The following is a 17,481-nucleotide window of genomic DNA, read 5'->3' on the forward strand; positions in this document are numbered from 1 at the left end:
TGTTTAGGCACATCACGGGCTCTCCAAACGCGACATGGTGTCCGCTAACAAATTGAATGGAAAATCGGCTCAAATTGTTAGCGGACACCATGTTGTGTTTGGAGAGCCCCTGTGTGCCCAAACATTGGAGCTCCCCCACAAGTGACCCCATTTTGGAAACTAGACCCCCCAAGGCACCTATCTAGATGCATAGTGAGCACTTGGAATCCCCAGGTGCTTCACAAATTGATTCGTAAAAATGAAAAAGTGAAAAAAAAAACACTTTTTCATTTTTATGAATCAATTTGTGAAGCACCTGGGGTTCCAAGTGCTCACTATGAATCTAGATAGGTGCCTTGGGGGGTCTAGTTTCCTAAATGGGGTCACTTGTGGGGGAGCTCCAATGTTTGGGCACGCAGGGACTCTCTAAATGCAACATGGTATCCGCTAACAAATTGAATGGAAAATCGGCTCAAATTGTTAGCGGACACCACATTGCGTTTGGAGAGCCCCTCTGTGCCCAAACTTTGGGGCTCCCCCACAAGTGACCCCATTTTGGAAACTAGACCCCCCAAGGCACCTTTCTAGATGCATAGTGAGCACTTGGAACCCCCAGGTGCTTCACAAATTGATTCGTAATAATGAAAAAGTGAAAAAAAAACACTTTTTCATTTTTATGAATCAATTTGTGAAGCACCTGGGGTTCCAAGTGCTCACTATGAATCTAGATAGGTGCCTTGGGGGGTCTAGTTTCCAAAATGGGGTCACTTGTGGGGGAGCTCCAATGTTTGGGCACACAGGGACTCTCCAAATGCAACATGATATCCGCTAACAAATTGTCGGCTCAAATTGTTAGCGGATATCATGTTGCATTTAGAGAGTCCCTGTGTGCCCAAACATTGGAGCTCCCCCACAAGTGACCCCATTTTGGAAACTAGACCCCCCAAGGCACCTATATAGATGCATAGTGAGCACTTGGAACCCCTAGGTGCTTCACAAATTGATTCGTAAAAATGAAAAAGTGTTTTTTTTTTCACTTTTTCATTATTACGAATCAATTTGTGAAGCACCTGGGGGTTCCAAGTGCTCACTATGCATCTAGAAAGGTGCCTTGGGGGGGTCTAGTTTCCAAAATGGGGTCACTTGTGGGAGAGCTCCAAAGTTTGGGCACAGAGGGGCTCTCCAAACGCAATGTGGTGTCCGCTAACAATTTGGGCCGATTTTCCATTCAATTTGTTAGCGGATACCATGTTGCATTTAGAGAGTCCCTGTGTGCCCAAACATTGGAGCTCCCCCACAAGTGACCCCATTTTGGAAACTAGACCCCCCAAGGCACCTATCTGGATGCATAGTGAGCACTTGGAACCCCTAGGTGCTTCACAAATTGATTCGTAAAACTGAAAAAGTGTTTTTTTTTTCACTTTTTCATTATTACGAATCAATTTGTGAAGCACCTGGGGGTTCCAAGTGCTCACTATGCATCTAGAAAGGTGCCTTGGGGGGTCTAGTTTCCAAAATGGGGTCACTTGTGGGGGAGCTCCAAAGTTTGGGCACAGAGGGGCTCTCCAAACGCAATGTGGTGTCCGCTAACAATTTGAGACGATTTTCCATTCAATTTGTTAGCGGATACCATGTTGCATTTAGAGAGTCCCTGTGTGCCCAAACATTGGACCTCCCCCACAAGTGACCCCATTTTGGAAACTAGACCCCCCAAGGCACCTATCTAGATGCATAGTGAGCAGTTGGAACCCCCAGGTGCTTCACAAATTGATTCGTAACAATGAAAAAGTGTTTTTTTTTTCACTTTTTCATTTTTACGAATCAATTTGTGAAGCACCTGGGGGTTGCAACTGCTCACTATGCATCTAGATAGGTGCCTTGGGGGGTCTAGTTTCCAAAATGGGGTCACTTGTGGGGGAGCTCCAATGTTTGGGCACTCAGGGGCTCTCTAAACGCAACATGGTGTCCGCTAATTATTCAAGCAAATTTTACAATCAAAAAGTCAAATGGCGCTCCTTCCCTTACGAGCCCTACAGTGCACCCAAACAGTGTTTTTTCCCCAAATATTGGGTATCTGCGTGCCCAGGGGAAATTGCACAACAAATTTTGCGGTCCATTTTTTCTTGTTACCCCTGTGAAAATAAAAAAAATTGGGTCTAAAGTAACATTTTTGTGAAAAAAGTTAAATGTTCATTTTTTTCTTCCACATTCAAAAAATTCCTATGAAGCACCTGAAGGGTTAATAAAGTTCTTGAATGTGGTTTTGAGCACCTTGAGGGGTGCAGTTTTTAGAATGGTGTCACTTTTGGGTATTTTCTGTCATAAAGACCTCTCAAAGTGACTTCAAATGTGATGTGGTCCCTAAAAAAATGGTTTTGTAAATTTTGTTGGAAAAATGAGAAATCGCTGGTCAACTTTTAACCCTTATAGCTCCCTAACAAAAAAAAATTTTGGTTCAAAAATTGTGCTGATGTAAAGTAGACATGTGGGAAATGTTATTTATTAACTCTTTTGTGTGACATATCGCTCTGATTTCAGGGCTTAAAAATTCAAATTTTGAAAATTGCAAAATTTTCAAAATTTTCGCCAAATTTCCGTTTTTTTCACAAATAAACGCAAGTGATATCGAAGAAATTTTTCCACAATCATGAAGTACAATATGTCACGAAAGAACAATCTCAGAATCAGGGGGATCCGTTGAAGCGTTCCAGAGTAATTACCTCATAAAGTGACAGTGGTCAGAATTGTAAAAATTGGCCCGGTCATTAACGTGCAAACCACCCGCGGGGCTTAAGGGGTTAAAGGCATAGTAATCTTAGTGTATGTAAACTTTTGACTTTGCAGTAATAATAAAAATGCCTTAAAACATTCTCTCTCATTATTCTGGCACTTGGCAAATATTAAAAATGATAGTAATCCTAATTGACCTAAAACGGGAAAGGTTTATTCTGATTTCATGTCAGATATTGAGAAAAACATGTATATATGTCTTTTTATATAGTGTATGTAAACTTCTGGTTTCAACTGCATATTCCATGTGTAGGAATCGGTGGTGTATTTACTGTCATTGTAAGTTTCCACATATTCGGCCTGGTCGTGAAAACAGACGTCACCTCGTCCATCAATCCTTGGTCAATTGCGTATTCTCCTGACGATTGGAAACAGTGGAGTGATGTTCCTTGACAAAGATTACATGATTATTGTGACCAACAGAAACAGGGAAAGTGCTGGCAATTCTTTTGTATAACCAGAGCTTACTGTCTGCTCTCTATATTTGATTGCAGAGGATAAACACATTGCACATAGCAGATACTATGAATGTCACTATTGTAAAATTCACAGCCTGTCATTTATTTCAGCAGAATTCATCATGAATCTCACCCTTGCAATGCAATACAGTGTAACACATACTGATTCATGCAGATTTTGATACTGACAAAAGTTACGTGACTGTCAGTAGTAAATTTTTATTTTTGTAAAATGAAAATTTCTTTTCCATGAGTCTTCCAGGAAATGTGGATGATGTAAACATTCTATTTTTATATGGAGGAATTGCACAACAGACCATTCATTCCAGTGATACTATATATCACAGCAGTGCATTTTGGTCACAAAGTTTATTCAAGACACAAAAGACTAATTTTTAAAATTCAGTGTACAATTTAAAGGGGTTGTCCAGGTTTGGGATGAAAGTCTGCAGTCACTCTATGTGACTGCATGCTGCTCTCTCAGGATTCTTCGGTGCTGGTGGCGACCAGTGATCAGTCACATAACTGCAATTGTATGCAATTTAAACAAAATAGTGGCCGACTGAACAATAACGGACGGACCATAGTGCCAGGACAAGAGTGTCAGGCACTAGGTCCGTAATGCCTACTCACACAATTTGATACAAAAAAGGAGGACAAAAGAGTAATATGGCAAAAACAGACATCATTTTATTTAATACAAAACTCCAAAGTGGTAAAAGTATACAAAATTACAAAAACAGGGGATAAGGTGCCAAGTGCCAGAGAGCAGAGAATCCCTGGGGGGACAAAGACAGGGCGTGGGAAAATGTAAATTCTTGTGTGTTCCCTTGATATAGCATGCAGCTCAACCATCAACCCAAGAGTTCAAGAGTGGAGAAGAGCCCACAAGTCCCAGGGAGACCCCAGAGAGTGCTGATGGTGAGGAACTCTTGGGTGAGTTATTTGGTTTACTTGTAGGGCAGCTATTCTGAGACACTGTGGGGGCATTTCCCTTGTGTCTATATGGAGCATTATGATTGCTCCCGATTAAACACTGACTTGTGTTTTTCATATATGATAGTTACTTAATGATTGATGATTGAGCGGCATGCTATATCAAGGGAACACACAAAAAAATCCCCCCAGTTGCCTCATATTTAGATTTCTTTTATCTATTTATATATCCATATCTGCCCCTCGATATTTATATACCCAAGAATTTACATTTTCCCACGCCCTGTCTTTGTCCCCCCCAGGGATTGTCCACTCTCTGACACTTGGCACCTTATCCCCTGTTTTTGTAATTTTGTATACTTTTACCACTCTGGAGTTTTGTATTAAACCAATTGTATGCAGTTTGCATAAATTTGGTTACATGCTGACTAGACGTGCTCGGCCTCACTAAAGTCACTTGTTTTGAGCGAAGCGACGTACATCTAGTTGGAATATGCCTGGAAGAATGCAAATCACATATTTGTGGTCACATGTGCAGTGCATGCACTGTGAGGATTCAGAAGTCTGCAATTACATACAGTGAATGCAAACCTTTATCCCAAACCTGCACAACCCCTTTAACTTATGGCTAAGATAACAACTAGTTAAAAATGGTATCCCATTGTTATTTAAACATATACAATCTACAGAAAGAATGTTGAACTTGTTAATACAAATATTTTACATTCCAGGTCTCAAAATTAAATGGGTGGTCCACTCCCAGGATAACCACTTCTTAATCTGAATATTTGACCCCGTTAAAGTAAAAACACATGTACTCAACTCCCTTGCCAGACGTTATCCCAGTGGTGTAGGCACTTGCGTTCTCTGGGCACATGTGAAGTTGTTGATAAATGTGAAAAAGAACATCAAAGAATGAACATAACAATAAAGAAATGACTTCCATGTAATCATAAAGTGCATAGTGCATAGGCGAGAGTTCTCTCATATAGGCAAACAGCCTCACATAAATTCAAATATGATGGTCAGTATATAGAGAGCCACACTTGAAAAGTATATGACTAATGGCTCAGAGTAGAGCTTATAATGGCAGAGGTGACTAGCAGTGGCCAAAGGTTATATAAGATGCATAATATGGACAGTCACACTAGGGAAACATGTAAATAATGGCTCTTAGTGGAGCTTATAATGGTAAAGGTGAATAGTAATGGCTAAAGGTAATGCGAGGTGCATAGTGCTGAGGACAAACATGCCAGAGAGATTCACCTCACCATACAAGGGCAAATGAAAACCATATGAGCTGTATACTAGTATTACCAGGTACCCCAGTGGCATCAGAAAACCCCTTGATGCGCGTTTCATAAGTCCTTCTTCAGAAGAAGGGGTCTTCTGATGCCATCTGGGTACCTGGAAATACTATTATACAGCTCATATGGTTTTCATTTGTCCTTGTATGGTTGTATGGCCAGGTGAATCTCTGTGGCATGTTTGTCCTCAGCACTATGCACCTCACATTACCTTTAGCCATTACTATTCAGTTCACCTTTACCATTATAAGCTCCACTAAGAGCCATTATTTACATGTTTCCCTAATGTGACTCTCCACATACTGACCAGTAAATTTGCCCATGTGTAGTGAGGTGAATTTCTGTGCATAATTGTCCCTCGCACTTTGCATCTTATATAACTTTTTTCCACTGCTAGTCACCTTTGCAATCATAAGCTCTACTAAGAGCCATTATTCATATACTTTTCAAGTGTGGATCTCTATATACTGACCATCATATTTGAATTTATGTGAGGCTGTTTGCCTGTATGAGAGAACTGTCACCCACGCACCATGCACTTTATGATTACATGGAAGTGATTTCTTTATTTCTATGTTGCATTTTTTGCTGTTCTTTACACAGTTATCATGATGTGTTCCATGATGGTTTTACTTATTAACATATAGTGGTGAATATAGAATATTTCTATTTTATGCCATCCCATGCAATCTGATTTAATCTGACCTTGTATCATAATATGAGCTGTATCTTTTCAATATTTCTGTAATTGAGCTGCAACCAGGTCCCTGACCAATTGGTGACAGATTGTCTTTTTATCCTCTCATGACTTCATTTCCTTGCATTGTTTTTATATAGGGAATGTATAAATAAAGATTTTTCTATTATTACTATATTATCTTGTGAAGGGTTCTATTATTTGTATCGGTTTTTAATTTAATTGAGAACCTTGTTTACCTTAAAGCACACTTTGGTTTACTAGTTCTACAAAGTAATTTCAGCATGACCAGTTTAGAAGATCTTCTGCATGGTATGATTGTGAAATGTGAGAAAAGTTTGAAGGTTTTGTTAAATCTACTTTATTTTTTTGTACTTACATAATAATGATGAACGACTTATTAAAAGCAGTGTTTCCCAATTTTTCCAGCATCAACTCTTGTGGAGACAGCCAAGGAGAAGACAACGCCTGAGGAGTTTGGCCGTGGATTAGACAACTTACTTGGAGAGTTTGCATTTCCTGCTGAGTTTATATTAGAGGTTTGGGAAGCCATAATTCAGGCAGACAACTGAATCTCATTTCTTGGATACATTTGTGTTTTGCAGTAAAAGATAATCGGATATCTGAAAATATACTTTTTTGTTATAGGAAAGATACAATATATGACAATTCTTGTACTAGTACAAGGTAATTTAACGGAATATTTGAAATTCTAGTATAAAGCAATTGTCATGCATATGTTTGCATGCCTGGCAGAACTTTCAGTTTGTGTAGGTAACAAAATTTAGGCCAGATTTACAAATTGCATATTGGCTGCAGAATTTGCACTAACCTCTACAACAAATTACAGTACAATGTAAGTGAATATATCCTGCAGTTAAAGATGGTAATTAAAACATGCAACCAGTGGGATTCAGATACAGTGCATTGTGAAAGTATTTGGCCCCCTTGAACTTTTCTACCTTTTGTCACATTTCTTGCTTCAAACAAAAAGATATAAAATTCTAATTTTTTTGGGAAGAATCAATAACAAGTGGGACACAATCGTGACGTGGAATGAAATTTATTGGATATTCTAAACTTTTTTAACAAATTAAAAATTGAAAAGTGGGGCGTGCAATATTATTCGGCCCCCTTGAGTTAATATTTTGTAGCGCCACCTTTTGCTGCGATTACAGCTGCAAGTCGCTTGGGGTATGTCTCTATCAGTTTTGCACTTCGAGAGGCTGAAATTCTTGCCCATTCTTCCTTGCAAAACAGCTCGAGCTCATTGAGGTTGGATGGAGGGCGTTTGTGAACAGCAGTTTTCAGCTCTTTCCACATATTCTTGGCCATTCTAACACCTGGATACATTTATTTTTATACCATTCCATTGTAGATTTTGCTTTGTGTTTTGGATCATTGTCCTGTTGGAAGATAAATCTCTGTTCCAGTCTCAGGTCTTTTGCAGACTCCATCAGGTTTTCTTCCAGAATGGTCCTGTATTTGGCTCCATCCATCTTCCCATCAATTTTAACCATTTTCCCTGTCCCTGCTGAAGTAAAGCAGGCCCAAACTATGATGCTGCCACCACCATGTTTGACAGTGGGGATGGTGTTTTGAGGGTGATGAGCTGTGTTGCTTTTACACCAAACATATCGTTTTGCATTGTGGCCAAAAAGTTCGATTTTGGTTTCATCTGACCAGAGCACCTTATTCCATATGTTTGGTGTGTCTCCCAGGTGGCTTGTGGCAAACTTCAAACGAGACTTTTTATGGATATCTTAGAGAAATGGCTTTCTTCTTGCCACTCTCCCATAAATGCCAGATTTGTGCAGTGTACGACTGATTGTTGTCCTATGGACAGACTCTCCCACCTCAGCTGTAGATCTCTGCAGTTCATCCAGAGTGATCATGGGCCTTTTGGCTGCATCTCTGATCAGTCTTCTCCTTGTTCGAGATGAAAGTTTAGAGGGACGGCCGGGTCTTGGTAGATTTGCAGTGGCCTGATGCTCCTTCCATTTCAATATGATCGCTTGCACAGTGCTCCTTGAGATGTTTAAAACTTGGGAAATCTTTTTGTATCCAAATCCGGCTTTAAACTTCGCCACAACAGTATCTCGGACCTGCCTGGTGTGTTCCTTGGTCTTCATGATGCTCTCTGCACTTGAAACAGAACCCTGAGACTATCACAGAGCAGGTGCATTTATACGGAGACCTGATTACACACAGGTGGATTCTATTTATCATTACCAGTAATTTAGGACAACATTGGATCATTCAGAGATCCTCACTGAACTTCTGGAGTGAGTTTGCTGCACTGAAAGTAAAGGGGCTGAATAATATTGCACGCCCCACTTTTCAGTTTTTAATTTGTTAAAAAAGCTTAAAATATCCAATAAATTTCGTTTCGCTTCACGATTGTGTCCCACTTGTTGATTCTTCCCAAAAAAATTAGAATTTTATATCTTTATGTTTGAAGCCAGAAATGTGGCAAAAGGTAGAAAAGTTAAAGGGGGCCAAATACTTTCACAAGGCACTGTATGTAGAGCTGATGCTGCCATAGTTGTAGTTTCCTTCAGTGACTAAGCATAAAGGGTGGTCCAGTTCCTAAAATGTCCTTTCTAAATCTCTATCTTTACACCCCAACCACTTTTGTAATTCACTTTATTATACAATACCCTACACTTCTTCCTATCCAGCTAATCCCTAAATGTGTTTTTTTTTAACTTCACTTAGGCTATGTGCCCACGTTGCGGAAATGAAGCAGAAAATTTCTGCTTCATTTCCGCATGTCCTCTCCCGGAAAAATGCATGCGGAATTCCGCAAGCGTTTAGCGCGCGTTTATCGCGCGTTTTTCACGCGTTTTCGACATGCGGAATTGCCTTGCGTTTTTAATTGCATTGTATAAGGCAATTCCGCATGCGGAAACGCAAAATTAATGAACATGCTGCGGATTTTTGAACGCAGCATAAACGCTGTGGAAAAATCCGCAGCATGGGCATAGAACTTGCGGATTCTCATTGGGGACCATGGGATGCGGATTGCCAAGCGTTTTACAAGCGTTTCCGCTGCGGAAAATCCGCAGCAAATACGCTTGTAATCCGCAACGTGGGCACGCAGCCTTACTGTAATGTTTTGTTCGAGAAGAGTCTCAAACAGGATGTCACAGGAGGTTGGGATTGTACTAACTTCCCTGAAGTGTCTATCACCCCTCCAGAAACAGGACGTCATCAGGGGGCGATGCTGCAGCTCTGGTACTCTGATTCTAACTGTGAAACAAGATGTCAGTGAGTGACAGCAGCACTGCCCCACAGCTTCTAGCACTGCTCACAAACAAATCATCATCAGGGGGTGGAGGTAGAAGTTGTGAGTGACACCAATGCTGCCCCAAAGCTTCTATCACTACCCTCAAGCAAATCATCATTGGGGCGGAAATAAAAGCTGGGTCAGTGACACCAGCGCTACCCCCTGATGTCGATTCATTTGAGGGTGGTGCTAGAAGCTGTGGGACTATGATGGTGTCTCTCCTTCTATCTCCACCCCCTTATAACAACTCATTTGAGGGTGGTGTTAGAAGCTGTGAGGAGGTGCTGGTGTCACTCACTGCTTCTATCTCTGCCCCTACCGACATTTTGTTTCATAGTTGGAAGCACATTGCAAGAGCTATCCTCCCATCTCCCACAGATTCTATCAACATGGATCCAGGACATTTTCAGTGGGTCTCGATGTAAAAAACTGTATGCAACTAGAGAGCCGCCCCATGATGACGTTCTATCCCATGAGGGGCGATAGATGTTGCAGGGAAGTTACTGCTGCCACAGCCTCCTGTGATGTACTGTTTGAGACTTCTCGCAAACAAGACGTCATAGAAAGTTTAGTAAAAAAGAAAAAACATTTTAGGATTAGCTGGATAGGGATAAGTGTAGGGTATTTTCTAATAAAGCTAATTACGAAAGTGTTTAGGGTATAAAGATAGATACCGTATTTTGCGGATTATAAGACGCACTGGATTATAAAACGAACCCCAAATTTTGGGGTGCAAAATAGGAAAAAATGTAAAATGTTTTTTTTTTTTTTTAAATCAAATGGTGCGCCTTATAATCCTTTTTACCTGCGGGCAGCGGTGGTGGACTGGGGGTCACAGGAGCCAGGGTCACTCATACCGGAGATTGGCGGCGGAGGTGGCTGCGGCAGGAGTTGGACGATGCTACGGGCCCCGTCCTCAGAAAAAGTGTCAGTGATTCAAGGTGGTGGCGGCGAGAGCTGGGCGAGTTCAGCGGGGTGATGCTGCGGCCCAGTCCTCAGAAGTCAGCGGTGAGCGAAGGAGAGGTTCCCTATCCTGTACATAGCCCTGCGCTGTGCTTCGGTAAAATGGCCGCCGAAGCATGCGCAGATCAAGATCTCGGGAGATGAGATCTCGATCTGCGCATGCTCCGGCGGCCATTTTACCGAAGCACAGTGCAGGGCTATGTACGGGATAGGGAACCTCACCTCCGCTCACCGCCGACTTCTGAGGACTGGCCCGCAGCATCGCCCCGCTGAACTCGCCCAGCTCTCACCACCAACCCCTTGAATCACTGACACTTCTGAGGACGGGGCTGCAGCATCGCCCTGCTACCGCCGCAGCCGCCACTAACCTCCTGTGTCTGGAACCCCGATCCGATGCCGCTTTCCCCCAGGTAAAATACCGTAACTTCTCATTATAAAATGCACCCCCTTTTTCCTCCCAAATTTCGGGGGAAAAAGTGCGTCTTATAATCTGAAAAATACGGTATTTAGAAAGGAAATTTTAGGTACCTTTTACAGGAGATTTCCAGTAAAAATAAGGTATCCTTTTTTCACAGGATAGGTGATAACTTATTGATTGGTGGGGGTCGGACCACTGGGACCTGCACTGATTGGCAGAACAGGGAACTTTTATCCTTGTTATTATATATCAGCAGCATGCATGTGCGACCTGCTCTGCATTAATTCCCTTTGAGGTTGCCCAGAACTATGCTTGTCTTTCTCCAGCAGCATCATAGAGAATGAATGGAGCGGAAACTGGATGTCCGATCTGCAAGCCAATTTGGAACAGAGATAATTGTTTCCCATCAAGTATAAGAGTTTCATGCCCTGCCGATTGAAGCATGTCTGAGCAGTGGGATACCACCAATTAGCAAGTTATCACCAATCCAATTGATGGGTGATAACTTCTTTTCACTGGACAAGCCCTTTAAACGTGTTCACACTATTCCCTTATAGCCTTAAAATTTAGTAGTAAATTCACAACATGTTGCAGATTTTTATATCTTAATTAAAAGTCCAAATCAGCACCTTATTTCACAATTGATGAGATGAGGAACACGCACTGAAAAAAATCACTAACAAATATCAAAATTTCATAATACATATAAATAAAATTATTCTTATGTTTCTATTTACAAAATGCAAAATATATACGGCATACTGTATAAGTATACACTAGGTTTAGGTTTAGGTGCTGGTAAAACAGCTTCCTGACCCAGGGTAAGATAGAGTCCACCCCACTATCAAAACTAAAATACTTATTTTTCTGCATTCAGATTAGGGATTTAAGGTCATAGATCTTACTAGATTGTGCTGTAAGCATTTGTGCGATGTAATCCCCTTCTCTCCTACATTTCTTAACCGTGTGTATAGCTGTAAAAATTAATAGTTTTCAGTTAATCTTGAGTTGATGTTTAAAACATTGTGATAATGTGTATTTTTCCAATCCCTGTTTTATATTATATACTGTACTGTACATGTATATGTTCAGATATCCTTTTTCTATAGGGTCCTCGAGGTCTTACCTGAGTATTGTTTTTTGAGACATTCTGGTAAATGACCCCTTTACTATTGCTCATTAGGATCTTTGTGACTTTTATTTATCTAGCTTTTTACCTATCAAAGTAGTTGTCTTCAATTAGACCACATTCCATATCTATGAAAATCCTTAAAGGGATACTCAGGGGAGATAAACTGTATTTAAATTCATGATCTGTCAAAAACTATATAGGCTATATTGTATATATATACTCTATATAACTATATATAGGCTCATATTCTTCTTACTATTATTAGATGCCAGTCCATGTCATTTTACAACTATTCACTGATGCTGCTCATAAATGCTTCCCCTCCCTTCAGGGGTGCAACATCACATATCAGGGAAGACGGCTTATTTCTTGCTTCTCATGCAATCCAGCCCCCTGACCAAGCTTATCACTGGCTGTGTGCATGTTTGCTATCTTACATCTGGATTACAATAAAAAAGCTTGATTTTACAGTCGATGCGTGCTGTTGTCTTTCCATATTCTATTGGATGGAAGTTAATGTACTGCAAACAAATCCAAACGAATTTGCGTGTTACACCAGTGGATTTTTCTAAAGATTTTATGGCAGTTTCTCCAGCATTGGGCTCTGGAGTTGTTGCAGTGAGTTTTGGTATATCCCTCCACCATTTGGTTAGTAATGTTGACTGGGTGACATGGTCAATTGGTTTATTAAGGAGCTACCTTGATAGTTGGCTTTTTGATGGCTGAGATTGTGGAAAGAATATCCTTAATTGTGGGAGCCTTAACTGGATACACTTTAAACATGGACAAGTCAGATGCTCTCCTCCTCATAAGTCCCAGTGAACCACTTTGGTCAACAAATATACCAATACTTTGTAAAACAAAGTCTCTTATCTACTTAGGGGTCACAATCACTAGATCTCCCCTACAGTTATATTCAGCTAATATGAATCCCTTCATTCAGTCACTAGAATCCACCCTAAGCATATAGCGCCATTATAACGGTGTCGGTAAGGTGGGGCAGAATAGTTGAAATATATGTCTTAGCTTGTAAATGGGGGAAGAATGCAATAGAGATTTTTGGGTATTTAGAATTAAGCTTTGAAATAGTTAGTATACATGGATATGATGAGATTGTACACTTTAGAGGTTAGGGTTTTGAATTAGAAGGTGAGTGGAATAGTTAGGATGTAATGACAACAGTTGTCTGGTCTCCTGCTATGCTCTCCAGATTGCTGTTAACAAAGGATTAATTTGAAAGTTACTAGGCAGTTGGGAAAATGGCAGGTTATGTGCTGATGTAAGAGATATATGCGAGATGAACTATTGATCAATAAAATGATCTGTGAAAACAGATGGATCATGCAGCCAGTCTACAATCACTCTAAGGAGAGAGGCCAAAGTATGTAGTTTTATGTTGGGGAAATTTATGCCACCATTTAGACTAGATAGCATATGAAAAAGGTTTTGAGGACGCCCCCCCTCCTAAATAAAGGATCAATACAAATAATGCTGCTAATCCATCCGTCCATGCTGCTCATCTATCCGTTCATCCATTCTGCTCATCCATCCATCCATGTTGCTCAACCATCCAACCATGCTGCCCATCCATCCATCCATCCATGCTGCTCATCCATCCATCCATGTTGCTCAACCATCCAACCATGCTGCCCATCCATCCAACCATGCTGCTCATCCATCCATTCATGCTGCTTATCCATCCATCCATGCTGCTCATCCATCCATCCTGTTCATCCATCCGTCCATCCATCCATGCTGCCCATCCATCATTCCATGCTGCTCATCCATCCATCCTGTTCATCCATCCATGCTGCTTATACATCCATGCTGCTCATCTACCCATCCATGCTGCTCATCCATCCATCTATGCTGCTGATTCATCCATCCATGCTGCTCATCCACCCATCCTGCTCATCCATCCATTCATGCTACTCATTCATCCATCCATGCTGCTCATCCATCCATCCATGCAGCTCATCCACCCATCCATGCTGCTTATCCATCCATCCATGCTGCTCATCCATCCATCCTGTTCATCCATCCATCCATCCATGCTGCCCATCCATCATTCCATGCTGCTTATCCATCCATCCTGCTCATCCATCCATCCATCCATCCATGCTGCTCATCCATCCATCCATGCTGCTCATCTACCCATCCATGCTGCTCATCCATCCATCTATGCTGCTGATCCATCCATGCTGCTCATTCATTCATCCATCCATGCTGCTCATTCATCCATCCATGCTGCTCATCCATCCATCCATGCTGCTCATCCACCCATTCATTCTGCTCATCCATCCATCCATGCTGCTCATCCATCCGTCCATGCTGCTCGTCCATCCATCCATGATGCTTATCCATCCATTCATGCTGCTCATCCATCCATGCTGTTCATCCATCCATCCATGCTGCTCATCCTGCCATCAATGCTGCCCATCCATCCATGCTGCTCATCCATGCTGCTCTTCCATTCATCCATGCTGCTCATCCATCCATCCTGCTCACCTGTCCATCCATCCTGCTCATCCATCCATCCATGCTGCTCGTCCATCCATTTATGCTGGTCATCCATACATCCATGCTGGTCATCCATACATCCATGCTGCTCATTTATCTATCCATCCTGCTCATCCATCCATGCTGCTCATCCATCCTGCTCATCCCTCCATTCATGCTGCTCAACCATCTATCCATCCTGTTCATCCATTCATGCTGCTCATCCATCCATCTATGCTGCTGATCCATCCATCCATCCATGCTGCTCATTCATCCATCCATCCATGCTGCTCATCCATCCATCCATGCTGCTCATCCATCCATCCATGCTGCTCATCCATCCATGCTGCTCAGCCATCCATCCATGCTGATCTTCCATCCATTCATGCTGCTCATCTATCCATCCATCCATGCTGCTCATCCATCCATGCTGCTCATCCATCCATCCATCCTGCTCACCCGTCTATCAATGCATCCATGCTGCTCATCCATCCATCCATGCTGCTCATCCATCTATCCATGCTGCTCATCCTTCCATCCATACTGATCAACCATCAATCCATGCTGCTCATCCATCCATGCTGCTCATCCCATCAATGCTGCTAATCCATCCAGCCATGCTGCTCATCCATCCATGCTGCTCATCCATCCATCCATTCTGCTTACCCATCCATCCTTGCTGCTCATCCATTCATCCATCCATCCTGCTCATCCATCCATGCATCCATGCTGCTCATCCATGCATCCTGCTCATCTATCCATCCATGCTGGTCATCCATCCATCCATGCTGCTCATCCATCCATTCATGATGCTCATCCATCAATTCATGCTGCTCATTCATCCATCCATCCATGCTGCTCATCCATCCATCCATCCTGCTCATCCATCCATGCTGCTCATCCATCCATCCATCCTGCTCATCCATCCATGCTACTCATCCATCCATCCATTCTGCTCACCCATCCATCCATCCATCCATCCTGGTCATCCATCCATGCTGATCATCCATCCATCCATGCTGCTCATCAATCCATCCATCCATGCTGCTCATCAATCCATCCATCCATGCTGCTCATCCATACATCCATGGTGCTCATCCATCTATTCATTGTAGTGGAGAGAAGATTTCCCTTTTTCGGCGCTTCCAGAGGATAAGGATCGTTACAGATGAATTCTTTTTCTCAAAATCAGATTTATTCGGACACTATATTAAGAACAAACAACGCGTGACTGCCAGCAACGGCCTTCATCAGGTATAATATGCACTTGTAAGGACTTTTTAGGGAAGACAATCTTTATAGACTGGTTACTCTTAAGATGTTGTGTTTTTTTTTTTCCCTTTCCTTGACTTGGTTGAATTGATTAGGATTGACACCGCACCCCAATTAAGTTAGGAGAGTGGGTAGTTGTTCCACATTACATTCTAACACCATTCTGTGTACTAGAATGGTATATTTTTTGATATTAGAATGAACATATATATAATAAAAATTCCTTTCTCTTTTCATTTCCTTCACTTTCCCCTCCTTATATATATAGAAAGAAAAAGTGATATATAATAGTAATTTTAGAATACATAGTTGTGATTAAAATATACCTGGTGGTGATTATATATAAAAAATAAATAAATAAATAAATGACATGGTACTGATCATAAAAATACATAATTGTTAGTCTAGTATATAAAAAAATCATAAAATATAACAGTTATTTTTACAGAAATGAGATCTTACAATAAAACAAATATTTTTTTTTTTTTTTTTTTTTTTTTTTTAGTATTGGTAAATAGGGCTGTGCATTATTAAATATACACTTTTTTTTTTTTCTCTTCTTTTTCCCTTTCTATCCCCCCCTCATACATTTTCCACTATATCATTAAGACCATCTGGATATAGGGTTTTCAATCGAAAGATCCAATAAGACTCTTTTCTGTTTAGTTTCTGGATCCTATTTATGTCATTCTGTGGTATTTGTTCAACAGGAGTTACCTTTATGTCAAATTATTTGTGGTGTTTAACTAAAAGGTGTCTGGACAAACTGTGTTTTAAAAAACCTTTTTTGGTGTTGTGTCTGTGGCCATTCATACGTGACCGCAGTGTCCGTGTAGTGCGGCCCACGTATTGAAGACCACAGGCACAATTGATCATGTAGATAACGTGATCACTCTCACAAGTAAGGTGCTGGTTTATATTTATTGTCTCTCCATCTATTCATGCTGCTCATCCATCCATCTTGCTCATCCATCCATCCATGCTGCTCATCCATACTTCCATGCTGCTCATCCATCCATCCATACTGCTGATCCTTCCATCCATCCTGCTCATCCATCCATCCATCTTGCTCATCCCTCCATCCATGCTGCTCATCCATCCATCCATCTTGCTCATCCCTCCATCCATCTTGCTCATCCCTCCATCCATGCTGCTCATCCATCTATCCATCCTGCTCATCCATCCTGCTCATCCATCCATCCATGCTGCTCATCCATCCATCCATGCTGCTCATCCCTCCATCCATGCTGCTCTGTCATCCATCCATCCTTCTCATCCATCCATCCTTCTCATCCATCCATCCTGCTCATCCATCCATCCATGCTGCTCATCCATCCATGCTGCTCATCCATCCATCCATGCTGCTCATCCACCCATCCATGCTGCTCATCCATACATCCATGGGAACAGAATCTACACCGGTCCTGTGCAATCGGGTCTTGAACCCAGGACTGAGGTGGCCTGACACAGGTCTCCTATAACGGCAGTCTCACTCTGCCTACTGTTCCTAACTACTCACTCTCCCCCTCACTACTCCCCACTACTGACTGTCTGCAACCCAGAATTAGTTTTCTATAAAACAACTCTAAACCCCTCCCAGTTAATGATGTAACCCCTAGATTAACTCACTAGTGTCTAAGCAGTATAGTATACTGAATAGAGATGAGCGTTGTTCTACTCGAACTGTTCGCAAATCTCAAATTCGAGCTGTTTTGGGCGGTGTTCGAACCGTTCGGCGAAC

General features: G+C 41.6%; 1 protein-coding gene across 1 annotated transcript in view; it reads left to right on the forward strand.

Moving 5' to 3' along the window:
* Positions 1-6,739, forward strand: part of GIPC3 (GIPC PDZ domain containing family member 3) — a 515,979-nt gene extending 509,240 nt beyond the window's left edge. Inside the window, exon 6 of the mRNA XM_073655161.1 lies at positions 6,597-6,739. Within this exon, the coding sequence (XP_073511262.1) occupies positions 6,597-6,739 (143 nt within the window). The remainder of the gene's footprint in view (positions 1-6,596) is intronic.
* The last annotated feature ends 10,742 nt before the right edge of the window (positions 6,740-17,481 follow it).

The sequence above is a fragment of the Phyllobates terribilis genome, unplaced genomic scaffold (genome assembly GCF_046119375.1).
Source record: "Phyllobates terribilis strain yellow unplaced genomic scaffold, ASM4611937v1 Scaffold_1__5_contigs__length_1240528914, whole genome shotgun sequence".
Taxonomy (NCBI): domain Eukaryota; kingdom Metazoa; phylum Chordata; class Amphibia; order Anura; family Dendrobatidae; genus Phyllobates; species Phyllobates terribilis.